A 14,459-nucleotide genomic window follows, 5' to 3' on the forward strand; every position below is an offset into this window, starting at 1 on the left:
CACAGTGGCACAGAAAATGTCAAGGGTGAAATGTGCCATGCTGCTTATCGAGCGTAGTCTTTTAGTACTCCAACTCCCTAGGCAGAATTTTCCCCCCTTTGGGGTGGGGGGGGGGGGTGATGTTCAAGAGTGGGTGCCTGACCCCAAAGTCTAAAACACAGCTACATCTTTAACTCCACCAACATCTTTGATTTCACCGTTTTGCTTTGATAGGTTATTCCAAATGTTTATTAGTCTTAAGTCAAGGGTTTTTAAAAAAATATTCCATTTTAAATTTACCTCACACTGATTTTAATTTATGTCATAAGGCCTTGAAGTTATAATGTGGGTTCATCACATCCATATAATTTAATACGTCTACAATGAAGTCATATTCTGGGTTTATTCTTTCCACATTATGTAATAACTTTGCAGTCAAAAAAGAAAGCTGGGTGTAGATTTTTGTTATTGCTCTTGGCTTTACACTTGGAAACATTTTTGTTGCCTTTCTCTGCAGCCTGTCCAGTTCAAGTTATTGAATAAGATCAATATTTTAATTCATCAATATTTTAACGAGTGAAGGGAACCACATCATTAACGAAAGGTGAGGATATGTGTGAGTTACATAAATTAATTTGTGTTTAGTTCTTACTTTTTATTTGATTGATTAATTTTCAAGAAGGTTAACATTGTTTAAGTGTGTTATTTGTTTCACACACATTTGCAGCCCCGTTTCAACCTACCTCTTCCAATAAGACTGATGACAGATTTCCAGCAAATTTTGATAAAATAGAAAATCAGACAATTTTTAAAACATGCATTTTGATTTAAAAAACTTGCAGGCTTCAAATCTTTAGTTCTTTCTGTTTATGTATTTTTTTCTCTGTAATACATCAGAAACTCCCACTGTAACACTTCAATATTGTTCAATTACTTACCTCATCCATTTTTTCTGACTATTCAAAGTGCTTTTGGCTCAATTTCTAAATTGTCTCAGTGGATTTTCCACCTCCAAACAAATTTACCATTCTTAGACCAAGACAGGTGGGTAGTAACCTTAATTTGAGCCAGATGGAGGGGATTTTAGTTTCAATTTGCCTCCCTCCCTATAGGTCAGCAGCCAGTCTCTGATTGCTACATTCTACTGGCAACCAAACTGGGAACTGCAACTAACTTGGGAGGTACTGCCGAAGGAAAATTGGCTAATTGCCACAATGCATCTTAGGTGGTACACACGGCTGCCATTGTGCGTTGGTGGTGGAGGCAGTCAATGCTTAAGGTGGTAGATGGAGTGCCAATTAAGTGGGCTGCTTTGTCCTGGATGGTGTTGAGCATCTTGAGTTCTTGGAGCTGCACTCATCAAGCCAATTAGAGTATTCCATCACATTCCTGATTTATGCCTTGCAGTTGGTGAACAGGCCTCTGGGAGTCAGGAGGTGGTTTTTTTTCCCTCAGAATTCCCAGCCTCTGACCTGCTCTTACATATATATATGGCTGGTCCAGTTCAATTTCTGGTTAATAGTGACCCCGAGGATGTTGATGCTGGGGATTTCAGCAATGGTAATATCTTTGAATGTCAAGGGAAGGTGGTTAGATTCTCTCTTGTAGTCTTGTAGGAGATGGTCACTGCTTGGCACTTGCGTGGCATGAATGTTACTTGTCACTTATCAGCACAAGCCTGAACGGCCTCAGGACTTGCTGCCTGCAGGCAAGAACTACTTCATTACCTGAGGAGTTGTGCACTCATCTGCAACCATCTCCCCACTTCTGACCTTATGATGGAGAGAAGGTAATTGATGAAACAGTTGAAGATGGTTGAGTCTAGCACAATGCTGCCAGCAATGTCCTGGGATTGAGATGATTGGCCTCCAACAGCCATAATCATCTGCTTTCGTGCTACGTATGACTCCAGTCAATGGAGAGTTTACCTGGTTCCCAATGACTTCAATCTTTCTAGGGCTCCTTGATGTCACACTCAGTCAGATGCTGTCCTTGATATCAAGGCAGCTTTTGTCCATGTTTGAATTAAGACTATCATGAGATCTGGGGACGAGCGGTCCTGGAGAAACCCGAAATAAGTGGTGGTGAGCAGGCTCTAGGTACATGCTGTGTGAGTGCACTTCTAATGATATGTTCTATCATGAGAATTAAAGAGAATTGAGAGGAGGCCAATGGGGCGGTAACTGGCCAGATTGGATTAGCCCTTTTTTTTATGGACAGGACATACTTGGTCAATTTTCCACTTTGTCAGGTAGGTGCCAGTGTTGTAGCCAAACTGGAACAGCCTGGCTAGGGATGTAGCTAGTTCTGGAGCACAAGTCTTCAGTACTACAGTGGGAATGTTGTGGGAACTCAAAGCCTTTGCTGTATCCTGTATGCTCAGCCATTCCTCGATAATCATTAGTAATTTGAATGGCATGCATGATTGTGGAAGCCTCAGGAGGTGGCCATGATGGTTGAAAATGCTTCTGCCTCGTCTTTTACACTTGATGTGCTACGCTCCATCATCATTGAGGATGGGGATAATTGTGAAGCCTCCTCCTCTTCCCATTCATTGTTTAATTGTCTACCACCATTCACAACTGGATATAGCAGGACGGCAATAGCATTCAATTGTTCTGCTCAGAGAGCTTAGCTCTGTTTATAGCATGTTGCTTCTGCTATTTGGCAAACATGCTGTCCTTTGCTAAAGCTTCACCAGGTTGGCACCTCATTTTTAGGTGTTCCTAGCATGCTCTCCTACACTCCCACTGAACTATGGTCCCCTGGCTTGATGGTAATGATAGAAAGAGGGATATGCCAGACCATGAGGTTACAGATTGCAGTTGAACACAATCCTGTTGCTGCTGTTGGCCCACAGTGCCTGTCAATGTATCAGTAATTACATCTTCAAGGTCCAATAACAATCTTCTTGTTGATTGGCAATTACATTAAGACAGGTGATGGGCATTGGCGCACCTATAAATGGGTACAGCTGTAACACTCCAGGGTGCAAGGGACTGGGAGAGTTTGCTACACTGCAGAACTGTCTTGAGAATAAATCTGCTTGAAGTAAAAGACTAGCTTTGAACTCCTTCTTCTACAATAAGCACTTATTATGAGTAACAGTGCCTCATGGATGGCCACTGTTGAGCAACTACCTGTGTTCAGAATCTATCCCAGTTGGCATGGTTGTAGTGCCACACAACATGATAGAGGGTGTCTATAAGAACACAATCTAGAACTCTATGGTACAGCACAAAAAAACACTAGAATGCTGTCCTAAAGGTAATTAAAGGATTGGTGTTGGTATGAACAGCAAATGATCACAATAAGGGCAGAAGCAGGAATTAAAATCAAGTAATTCTATTTGTTGATTTTCCTGCCTGGCACCAGGTTTAACTGCACTGTTTTAATAGCCAGGTATGGCTCCTAATTGACTCAGATAGGAGCCTCATTAATATATGCTAATTAGGGTTATATGATGTACACAAGAACCCAATGGAATTTTGAGTAGGATACTTGTGCAGGCACCTCATTCAGTAAAACATGTAAGGGAAGAGACAGAGATCCTAGAAATTAAGTTTTAAACTTATTTTTATGGTGCTGGGGGTGCAGGGAAGCTGTGCAGGGCTGAGCCCCATAAAGAAAGTCTGGATTGCTGCTGCCCCAGGTTCATCAGTATTCCTGACCCTGCCAAATGCTCCACACCTCCCGTGACTTACTTGTGTGTCAGTGGGTGCCCTGTAAGCCATCCATTCTTTGCCAGCCAGCTATCTCTTTGCACCCATTTCAGGAGCAAAGTTGACTGGCCAGAGGTAAATGGGACCAGGCAGTTAATGTCAACCGGACCTCCCACAGAGACTCTCATATCGGCAGCCTGTTTGTCTTCCAATGCCCTGTGGAACGTTAAAATTCCCTCGCCCGTCTCGGACTTTTCTCAACTCTAATTTTCCCTGAAGTCTCCAACTCAAATCGGTCACCTGCAGTCTGATCATCAGCAATTAATTTCTTATTTTGTATTCCATGCCACACAGCTGATTCAGAACTGTTAACTCTGGGCAATATTTGCTACAACTTCAAAAGTGCCAAGTTAGAACTTATTACAAGCAACAGAACTTATCCCCAAGAAATTCAACCTTGAAATAATTAAACACTGGCTTACAAGAGAGGAAGAAATGCTTAGCTTTTCATATATAAATTTTTTTTAAGGAATGAAGGTGATAATAAGGTGGAAACACAAATATTGTATACCATTATTGTGTCCTTCACAGAGCAATTGTAGGAACCTGAAAAGGTCTTGAGTAAATTCATCATCTGACATCACCTTCTCACCTACACAGAAAAACAAATTATTATCCTGCAGCAGAATCATAATCTTGAAAATGACACACAAGGAATTAACATCTCTTTTAAGTAGGCTTTTGTTAGTAAAGAAATTACGCACCAAATTATAACTGCTTCAGTATCAAGCCATAGAAATCTATGTAGTGACTACATTGTTGAGGTAAAACTAAAAAAGAACTAACCTACCCACAGCACTTATGAAAATTAGAAGATGTGTGCACCATTTTGTCCAACCCACACTCTCTCCTTAGTTACCTTTGCAGTTGGGAGGAGAGGCAATTAGAATGCAAATAACTCTTTAGTATTAATTTGTTCATAGTGTCAAACAGGGATCAGATAAAGAAAAATCATCATTAACAATAACAGACATGAAGAAGTGGTGAACTTGCCCTGGGGTTTTCCTGCTCGTCTATTGTAAGTAGAGAAGTCACAGAAATTGCAGAAAAATGTTGAGGCAGTAGAATGGGAGATTCCCTACACAAATTCACCCTGCCCACACCGCCAAGTGTTCAGTATAAATGGAGCTGCTACAATGGCTTAATGGGTTAGCACACTGAAGTATGAGCCAACAGAGATATCCTGGAACATCTAATTTTGGACACTCCCTCCAAGTAGAATGGTACATGTTACCTTACATGTGAATAGTAGGATTCAATGTTACTTCATTATTGGGCCTTGGGCCTCAATCACGTGGGAACAGCATTGCATGAGGAGAGCAAGGAGGTAAGTAGGGCACAATCGGGTGACTGGGAGCGTTATAGCCTAGAGGCAGAGAGAGAATGGCAAGCATCAGAAGGGGAGGAAATTCTAAATCGCTGGTGGGTGGGTGGGAGAAAGTGGGGAAAGGATATCATGGTAGGAGATGGGGCACCTGGAGGTAGCAGAAAAGGGAGGTAGGAAATTTTGGGTTGGGAAGAGTGTTAACGCTTTGGGGAGCCTGGATTTCAGACCTGGAGGTGAAGGATATTGGAGATCAGGGATGGTGAGCCAGGAGGTCAGGGCCCAGAAGGAGAGGAAAAAGGGGTGAAGGAACCTTGGGGTCTGCTGTGAAGTGAGTGTGAAGATAGTTCAGTGTGGAGTTGAGAGGAATATTCCTGGTTATCCTGAATCCACATTTAGAGGTGAGTAACTTTCCTTCTTTATTTCACTGAATGCTGTCAATGATGGAACTGGCTGCTTCAGGGCAACCCAATCTTGGAGCAGGGATCTCAATTAGGCAATAGGTCTCTTTTTATATATGCAGAGGGACCAATAATGGCTTCAGGTATGGGTCTGTCCTTAACCCAAGACGCCGAATAGTGTATTTTCAGTCAGAAGTGGACGCGTGCTTCCTGCCTGCTGATTTAAGAACTCAGTATGCTAGGTAGCATTTGATAAACAGGGGCTAAGCACCCTGATTTCTAGGTACCTGAGTTTGATTCCTAGTTTGTGCTGAATTTATTGATCTTAACACAGGTGGAACCAGTGCATTTGGCCTCAGTGACTCTTGGTGAATGAGGGGGGAAAACAAATCAGCCAGAGTTTCTGCTGTTGACGGTTATTCATTGATTCCCACTGCAAGAATGTGCAGATAGGTATTGGATGGGGGAGACATCAGGCTTGGTCGTGATACTACCAATGGTACTCTCAATCCAGGCTAGGCAATTGGGCAGAGTAGTGGAGGCCAGTGGACATCAATGGAATAGCCTTCAGATGAGAAGGGAAGAAAATGGTGGGGAAATAAACTGCAGTTTAAAATCGCATCTACTTTTATTGATAAGTTTCACCCCTGTAGTTTACAATCTAACTTCCTCACCATGAACTGAACAGCTCCAAACATTAGTTTTGAGTGGTAAAATAACCCAGGTGCTGCCAGTCTGTCTGCCTTCTGCTTCATTGCACTAGTTCCTGGGACTGATGGGTGGCTGCAGCTGAGAATTAGAACTGATTATGCACACAGCCCATTGGTGCATGCATAGTTTTCCTGTTTCCCAATCACATTAGCTTATAATCCACAAATATTTTCCCTAAATAGAATCATGACCATCTAGATATGTCAGTCAGCTATTAAGATAAAGAACCAAAATCACACAGCAGGTATCGTTCTCATCAAAAGTAAATAGTTGGGTAAGGTTCACAAATATGAGTTTTGAGAGACTTTTTGGGGTGGGGGGGGGGGTGGGGAAGTATATGTAAGTCAAAATCTCCACCACAACTCTGTGCATTTGTTATCCGTCACAACTGTTCAGATGTTAACAGTATTCAACCTCAGCAACAACAACTAGTGAATTAGTAATTTGTTTAGAAACAAATTAGGACTGAAATGTACATATATACATTTATATAAGAGATCTAGAAATCTATAGGACAACTATATTCTTATGCTTTAGATGTTTAAAACCATCTGCGTTTCACTCCCATGGCTTATGTTTACTGTGGTGATTTACAATGTCATGTGACTGATTATGCCATTTCAACCTCATTATGTCATCATCTTATGGGCTCCCTCACTCAGTGCATCAATTTCAAAATTTACAAATTCCTTGAAGACTTCATTCTACGCTACCTCTACAACCTCCATCAGCTCTACATCCAGCTTACAAATTCCTCTCTTCCGACCTGTGCTCCATGACTGGTGACAGTCTTCAGCTACTATGAGCTCAAGAATCTTCCTAGACAAATATTTCTGGTTAACTTTCTCTCTATCCTCGGAGATCCCGAAACCTCTCTTGTGGATAATGCCTCCAAATGCCCAGCTGACTCTTCTCCCAATTAGTGTGCTTGGTTTCTGATTCCCTTACCCCACAGAAACAATTTGCAACATTTCATTAGATCAAAGGCACATTAGAAATTCTGTATTGCAACAAATCAGACTCTGCATTCTCCTAGTTTCCTTGCACTTCTATTTTTTTTTTCTAAGCCTCAACAGTTTCCTGTGACAAGATGAGATCAGACATGAAGGAGAGATAGTACTCTGCTGATGATGCACTACTAAATTAACACTGGCTGTTTAACTTGCTGTAGCTCTGTTGTTTGTACATTAGTAACACTGACGATGTTAAGAAAATCACTTCAATAAGAAAACGTTAAAAGAAAATCTGGGCAAAATTTTCATATGAAGTGGGACTAACAATCAATCCCCAGTGCAATTATAATACATAATGAGGAGAATTGAACATAAAAATAAGGATGTTATGCTTAAGTTATAAGGGCTTAAGGACACTGGTGAAAGTGCATCTCGAATACTGTGTGCAGTTTTGGTCTCCTTATTTAAGGAAGGATGTAGATGCGTTGGAGGCAGTTCAGAGGAGGTTTACTAAGCTGATGCGTGGAATGAGTGGGTTGTCTTATGAGGAAAGGTTAGGCAGACTGGGCTTGTTTCCACTGGAGCTTAGAAGAGTGAGGGGTGACTTGATTGAAGTATATAAGATCTTGAATGGTATTGACAAGAATGTGGAAACGTTGTGCTTCCTCGTGATGAGTCCGGAACTAGGGGTTGTCCTTATAGGACAGAGATCAGGGAATTTTTTTTCTTTCAGAGGGTTGTGTGACTTTGGAACTCTCTGCCTCAGAAAGTGGTGGAGGTGGGGTAACTGAATATTTTTAAGGCGGAGATAGATAGATTCTTGATAGGCAAGGGAATCAAAGGTGATCGGGACTAGATGGGAACATGGAATTCAAAACTCAAACAGATCAGCCATGATCTTAACGAATGGTGGAGCAGGCTTGAGGGGCCGAATGGCCTTCTTTTGCTCCTATTTTGTATATTCAAATGTTTGTATGCTCGTAAGTGCACTTTGAAACAAAAATAATAGATTGCTCACTTATAGCTTAGTGGACATCATTCTTTAAGTAAAGGTATAACCCACATATAAAGGTTGTCCAACCCATCTGGGAAGTTAGACCAGCAGGCGTATTTAGACCTACAGACCAAAATCATCATACTTTCTGTTTCCCACCAAAGGGGAATGCAACCTCCACAACCATCCTTAGCTCTTCTGACAGTAGGCATTTAGTACAAGGTTTGTAGGTTAGATACTCAAGTCTTATTTTCCTTACAACAGAATGAACTACCTATCTAATTATAGAAAAATATTTTTATAATTATTTTATCATAAACACAATGCAATACGCAGAGGTCCCAGGAGTGGCCACCGTTTGAATCTGCGCTGCTGGGACTACAGACCAGCCGGCTAATCTGATTGATTGGCAGCTCTCTAAGGTGGAACTTTCTCCAGAGATGGGGGCAGAATTCTTGCCCTGAGCCAGTTAATGTCCCGCCGAGGGTAAAATGGCTATGGGGCAGCCAGCTTTATCACGGACAGGCTCCCGACAGTTTGGGGGTGGAGGGGGAACATGACGCCCCGTAAAATTCAGCCCTATATCTGAGGAACTGATAACAGAAAACTTACAGACATTTCCAAAGGTGAGAGAGATGGGATACATGGGTTCTTTAATTTGAAGAATGATTACACTACCTAAGTTATATTTACCTTAATTCGGTTCTTATATGCCAACATCTTCTAAAGTAACACCTCATCAGAAGGAGGGCAGACCAATATGCCATTTCCAACCTACATATGAAAAGTGTTATGCTCGATGTGGGTTACCCCATGGGGTCACTCTACAGGTATACATCAAATAAAATGATGGTTGGCCCATCACTATCACTGACTTTAGCAAGCATCTTTTGCTAATACTGTTAAATAATTTGGAAAGATCAATGGAATCAGTCAACCAGTGCATCAGGTTGCATGTGGAAGAGGGTTGTTTTTGTAAAAGATTGTTTTATTTTCCCCTAATTGAAAGACTCCAACTATATGTTAAAGCTGGAACAAGTCACTTGCTGCATCCTCCAGCTTGAGCAATTTCTGTCAGCAGTGACCACACAGACGCTCCTGACACTAGCAAACGTTTCTTTGGCAGGGAGAGAATGATAATTTGATTACAGAGTTATATTTCCCAGTGAAGGTAAAATCTATGGCAAACTATTCAATAGTCTTTCTAAGGCACTGTTCTATCATCATAGCAGTAGAAGTTTTTAAGACATTTATAATGTGGAACATGTGGTCCCTTCGCGATCTCTGGGGTGCTGGATGAAAAGAAACAGCAACTTCCTTAAAAAGCAAAATTTCAAAATGACCTCAGACAGGGGTTTATAAGTAGATGAAAGGCACTAATGGTCTTCATGAGCTATGGTGATTCACAAATTAAAATATGGAACTCACCCATCTGGCTTGCTCTGCTATTATAAGGACATAAGGAAAATTTAGGGCAAGAAAAGATTGTTTTTGGCAGTTCTTCCTGTACCCATGCTCTTCCATTATGGTGTCTATTCTCTATGTTCTTAAAGATCTACTGCCCTGCCTGTCGATCATTCAAAACATGCATTACTTTTTGAGCTCTTTATCGGCTTAAACTTAATTTCACTAATTTAAATTGCGTCTGCCAATCCTACTTCCTATTCTGGGTTTCTTTTATCTATACTATTTAATTTTTTGCACGATTGATCCCTTTCCTTTAACCACTTTCTTTAGATTACATAGTTTCAGCAACCCATTCCTTTCCCTTTGTGGATTTACTTTACACTGAGGATGCAGTACTAGCATCTCAGTACCTTACCAATTCTTGTACATGTTCATGATGTGGTGGTGGTAAGAGCTGAATACAGGACTAAGTGCAATCTGTCCAGTCTTATATAAAGGCTTAACATGATATCAGATTGTGCACTGGATATATATCTGGAATTTTATTTCTGCTGCACCAATGGAAAATAACTATTACTCCCAGGTCCCTGATTTTTCCTTGTAATGATCAAATTCTATTCATTCTATGCTGAAATGGCCATAAAGTTTCAACCTAGCTCAATATTTTACAATTTAATAATATGTATCACTTGTAGATTCAATAATCTAACCAATAAATAGTTTCATCCACCAGCCCCCATGCCCCCATCGCCCCCTCACAACCTTCTTGACTTCACATCTTACAATTATCCCAACAGGCTGGCTGTAATACTCTGAAGCCAATTAGAGACTCCTTACTGGAAGGAGTAGATATGCTAAAGAGCAGTGGGAGATCAATGCAGGAATGCAGGAAAGTATAATTGAAAATCATGCTGACAACTTATATGACAAATATTATTGGGCTGAATTTTACTGGCTCCCAGGAGATGGGGGTGGAAGGGTGGTGCGGGCAGGCGGGGTGGTACTGGTGGTAATTGTTAAAATCACTGGGAGGTTAAAATCACTGGGAGCCATGTGGGATTAGCTCCCCGACCACACTCCGTGTTGGGAAATTTTGCTGTTGGCAGGGCCGGAGTCGGACAGGCAAGGCCTACTTAACAGTGCTGTCTACATTTTATCGATGGTGGATGATCCGCAGCCATCCCACGACCCCGCATGAGGAGGCTGCCAGCTAAATGGAGGTGGCTTCCAAGTGGCAGCCAAGGTGCAGCGGGGGGATGGTTTTATAAGAGGGGGTTCAAGGGCAGGGAAGGAAACCCTCTTGGCTCCAGCGATTTCCCCGCAAGGTCTTCCCATTCAAGCACTTGCTCCTGTATTGATTTTGAAAGATTTTTTGCCTACCATCTGTAAGCTGCAGGGCCTCTGTCTGCCTCAGCTGTCTGCCCATTTGGTAAAATTCACACCACATTTATTCATGTAAAAGGACCACTTAATAATTGTATATTTTGTGCTGGGTTTGATGTTTCACCTTGGTGTCAAATAGACAGTCAAATGGAAAGAGCTGGTATGTGAGGAAGAGGGCAAGGAAGTGAGAGATTGTGGAATTGTCCAGGTATAGAGTTATTTGAGGATGGATTGGTTTGTTACTTTCCTGTAATTGACAGGACTAGAAATTTTACTATGGACATTTGTGGCACACAAGTGTTCTTTGATGCATTGGAAATACCACAGGTGGCTTGTGATCATCATTGTTGGAGCCGTGGCTATTTGTGGATTGTCCTGAGTCCTATTGCAAAGCAAAAATATGCAGCATTCAGCAACTATTGCACATATTAAGGGTTGGTGGTCTAAAGTTCCTGGAGCGATCCAGAAACCTGGAACATGTTTGAGGACATCAGCTAGTATGATCTGTCAGTTATTATCAGGGCATGCACCTCATTGTATTTATGTGTTGTTGCATGCCATATAGATTTCATTACCAGGTGCTGCAAAGAGAAGCCCTGGTCTTCCAGCAGCTGAACTAACTGGTACTTAGGCAAGTCCCTCCTTTAATCCCTTTATTTGGTGTAGTGGATGATTGAAGTACTGTAGTGCCCAGTAGCCACTTATTCCTACCAGCAATTATGGGAGATAAATTTCAATTTCAGCAGGGCACGAAATGTACTATAGCAGACTGGCTGCCCATTTTACATCTTGACTAATTTTCCGTGACTTCAGTGGAATGGAAAATCAAGCAGGGTGTGTAAAAGGTGGCTGATCCTCTTCTGTCCATTTCATGCCCTGGCCAAAGTAAAATTTCAAATAAAAACAGGAAACGCTGGAAAACCCCAACAGATGTTTCGAGTCCGCATGGCCCTGAAGAAGAGTCATATTGGACTTGAAACATTAACTCCATTTTTCTCTCTCCACAGATGCTGCCAGAACTGCTGAATTTTTCCAGCATTTCCCGTTTTTATTTCAGATTTCCAGCGTCCGTAATATTTCGTTTTTATGAAAGTAGAATTTCGCCCTATTCCAGAATCTCAAAGCTGAAATTTATTGTGTACCATATTGCACATGCAAGCATAACATTAGTGGTCCAACTGGGCTTTTACATCTTTCCTGATAATTACCAAGTTAAATTTCACAACATGACATTGTGGGATCTGAGCTCACAACCTCCAGGGTATTAGCTCAGTACAGTAACCACCACAATAGTACTCCGCTCAAAATGGATCAGCCATTTCAGGTAGGTAACTGTGGAAAGTAATGAATGAGAAATTCTAATATAAAAACAAAAAACTGCAGATGCTGGAAATCCAAAACAAAAACAGAATTACCTGGAAAAACTCAGCAGGTCTGGCAGCATCGGCGGAGAAGAAAAGAGTTGACGTTTTGAGTCCTCATGACCCTTCAGCAGAACTGGGTGAATCCAAGGAGAGGGGTGAAATATAAGCTGGTTTAAGGTAGGGGTGGGGTAGAGAAGTGGAGGGGGGTGGTGTGGTTGTAGGGACAAGCAAGCAGTGATAGGAGCAGATAATCAAAAGATGTCACAGACAAAAGAACACAGAGGTGTTGAAGTTGGTGATATTATCTAAATGAATGTGCTAATTAAGAATGGATGGTAGGGCACTCAAGGTATAGCTCTAGTGGGGGTGGGGGGGCATAAAAGATTTAAAAATAATGGAAATAGGTGGGAAAAGAAAAATCTATATAAATTATTGGAAAAAACAAAAGGAAGGGGGAAGAAACAGAAAGGGGGTGGGGATGGAAGAGGGAGTTCAAGATCTAAAGTTGTTGAATTCAATATTCAGTCCGGAAGGCTGTAAAGTGCCTAGTCGGAAGATGAGGTGCTGTTCCTCCAGTTTGGGCTGGGCTTCACTGGAACAATGCAGCAAGCCAAGGACAGACATTTGGGCAAGAGAGCAGGATGGAGTGTTAAAATGGCAAGCGACAGGGAGGTTTGGGTCATTCTTGTGGACAGACCGCAGGTGTTCTGCAAAGCGGTCGCCCAGTTTACGTTTGGTCTCTCCAATGTATTTTAACACTCCACCCTGCTCTCTTGCCCACATGTCTGTCCTTGGCTTGCTGCATTGTTCCAGTGAAGCCCAACGCAAACTGGAGGAACAGCACCTCATCTTCCGACTAGGCACTTTACAGCCTTCTGGACTGAATATCGAATCAACAACTTTAGATCTTGAACTCCTTCCTCCATTCCCACCCCCTTTCTGTTTCTTCCCCCTTCCTTTTGTTTTTTCTAATAATTTATATAGATTTTTCTTTTCCCACCTATTTCCATTATTTTTAAATCTTTTATGCCCCCCCACCCCCACTAGAGCTATACCTTGAATGCCCTATCATCCATTCTTAATTAGCACATTCATTTAGATAATATCACCAACTTCAACACCGCTGCGTTCTTTTGTCTGTGACACCTTTTGATTATCTGCTCCTTTCACTGCTTGCTTATCCCTACAACCACACCACCCCCCTCCACTTCTCTCTGCCCCCACCCTACCCCACACCTTAAACCAGTTTCACCCCTCTCCTTGGATTCACCCAGTTCTGCTGAAGGGTCATGAGGACTCGAAACGTCAACTCTTTTCTCCGCCGATGCTGCCAGACCTGCTGAGTTTTTCCAGGTAATGAGAAATTCTATTTTCTCCAATTGTGAGCTACCACGTAAAAATATATTCATGAGATTGCTGCACAGGTAGAATGCACCAGTGTCATTTTCTTGATTTCTCCAGTGATGGCAGGCTATCAAATACAGCAGAAAAAGCAAGCACAAGGGTTTTTTTCTGCCACTAAAATATTTTGTTGACTGCCATCATGCTAATGATATGAATTCGCTTTCTTCCAATACAAAAGCAGCTTTTAGAAGGCATACTGAAAGTTCAGGTCCAATCTGCAGTTTGCTTAGTTTTAAATGGAGGAAATGCCAGGGTTACTTATGAAAAAGAGGCTAACCCTTTCTGCCTTTATCAGGCAACCCCTTTTTAAAAAAAGCAATGAGAAAACACAGCAGATGCGCTGACTGCCATGAACACTACATTTGCACTAGCTGCTGGAATCAAAGCAAACTTCACTTAGCCTAAATTGTGCTTTTCTCCTAAAGTGAAAATTTAGCCCACTGTTTTTCAACAATATTAAATGAGGAAACGTAGTAGCCACTCAATATGAATGGGGATGAATTAGTTACAGACAGTAGTAATCATGATTTTATGAGGTAAAATCTACTCTATGGAGAATGGATAAGTAGATGAGTGAGAGTTCCAAAGATAAAAACACACAATGCAACACTCCTTTTACTGGCAATGCTCATCAACATACCAGAACCGTTTTGTTTGCCTTCTGAAAAATAGATTAACCAATAGGGAGGGTTAAACATCATTAACTATTGTACTTTTAGCACTCATCAAATCATTTAAAAGTTACTGCCTTCTCACAAATGTTTTAAAATAACTCAGTTGTTAATTTTAAGGCACACACACACAACTTGCTGATGTT

At 41.6% G+C, this 14,459-nt stretch overlaps 1 protein-coding gene across 1 annotated transcript in view; it reads right to left on the reverse strand.

Annotated features, from left to right (window-relative positions):
- The window catches only part of LOC121272536 (ryanodine receptor 1-like), a 467,552-nt gene that overhangs the window by 64,995 nt on the left and 388,098 nt on the right, over positions 1-14,459 (reverse strand). The window contains exon 82 of the mRNA XM_041179156.1: positions 4,213-4,293. Within this exon, the coding sequence (XP_041035090.1) occupies positions 4,213-4,293 (81 nt within the window). The remainder of the gene's footprint in view (positions 1-4,212; positions 4,294-14,459) is intronic.

Source organism: Carcharodon carcharias, chromosome 34 (genome assembly GCF_017639515.1).
Source record: "Carcharodon carcharias isolate sCarCar2 chromosome 34, sCarCar2.pri, whole genome shotgun sequence".
Taxonomy (NCBI): Eukaryota; Metazoa; Chordata; class Chondrichthyes; order Lamniformes; family Lamnidae; genus Carcharodon; species Carcharodon carcharias.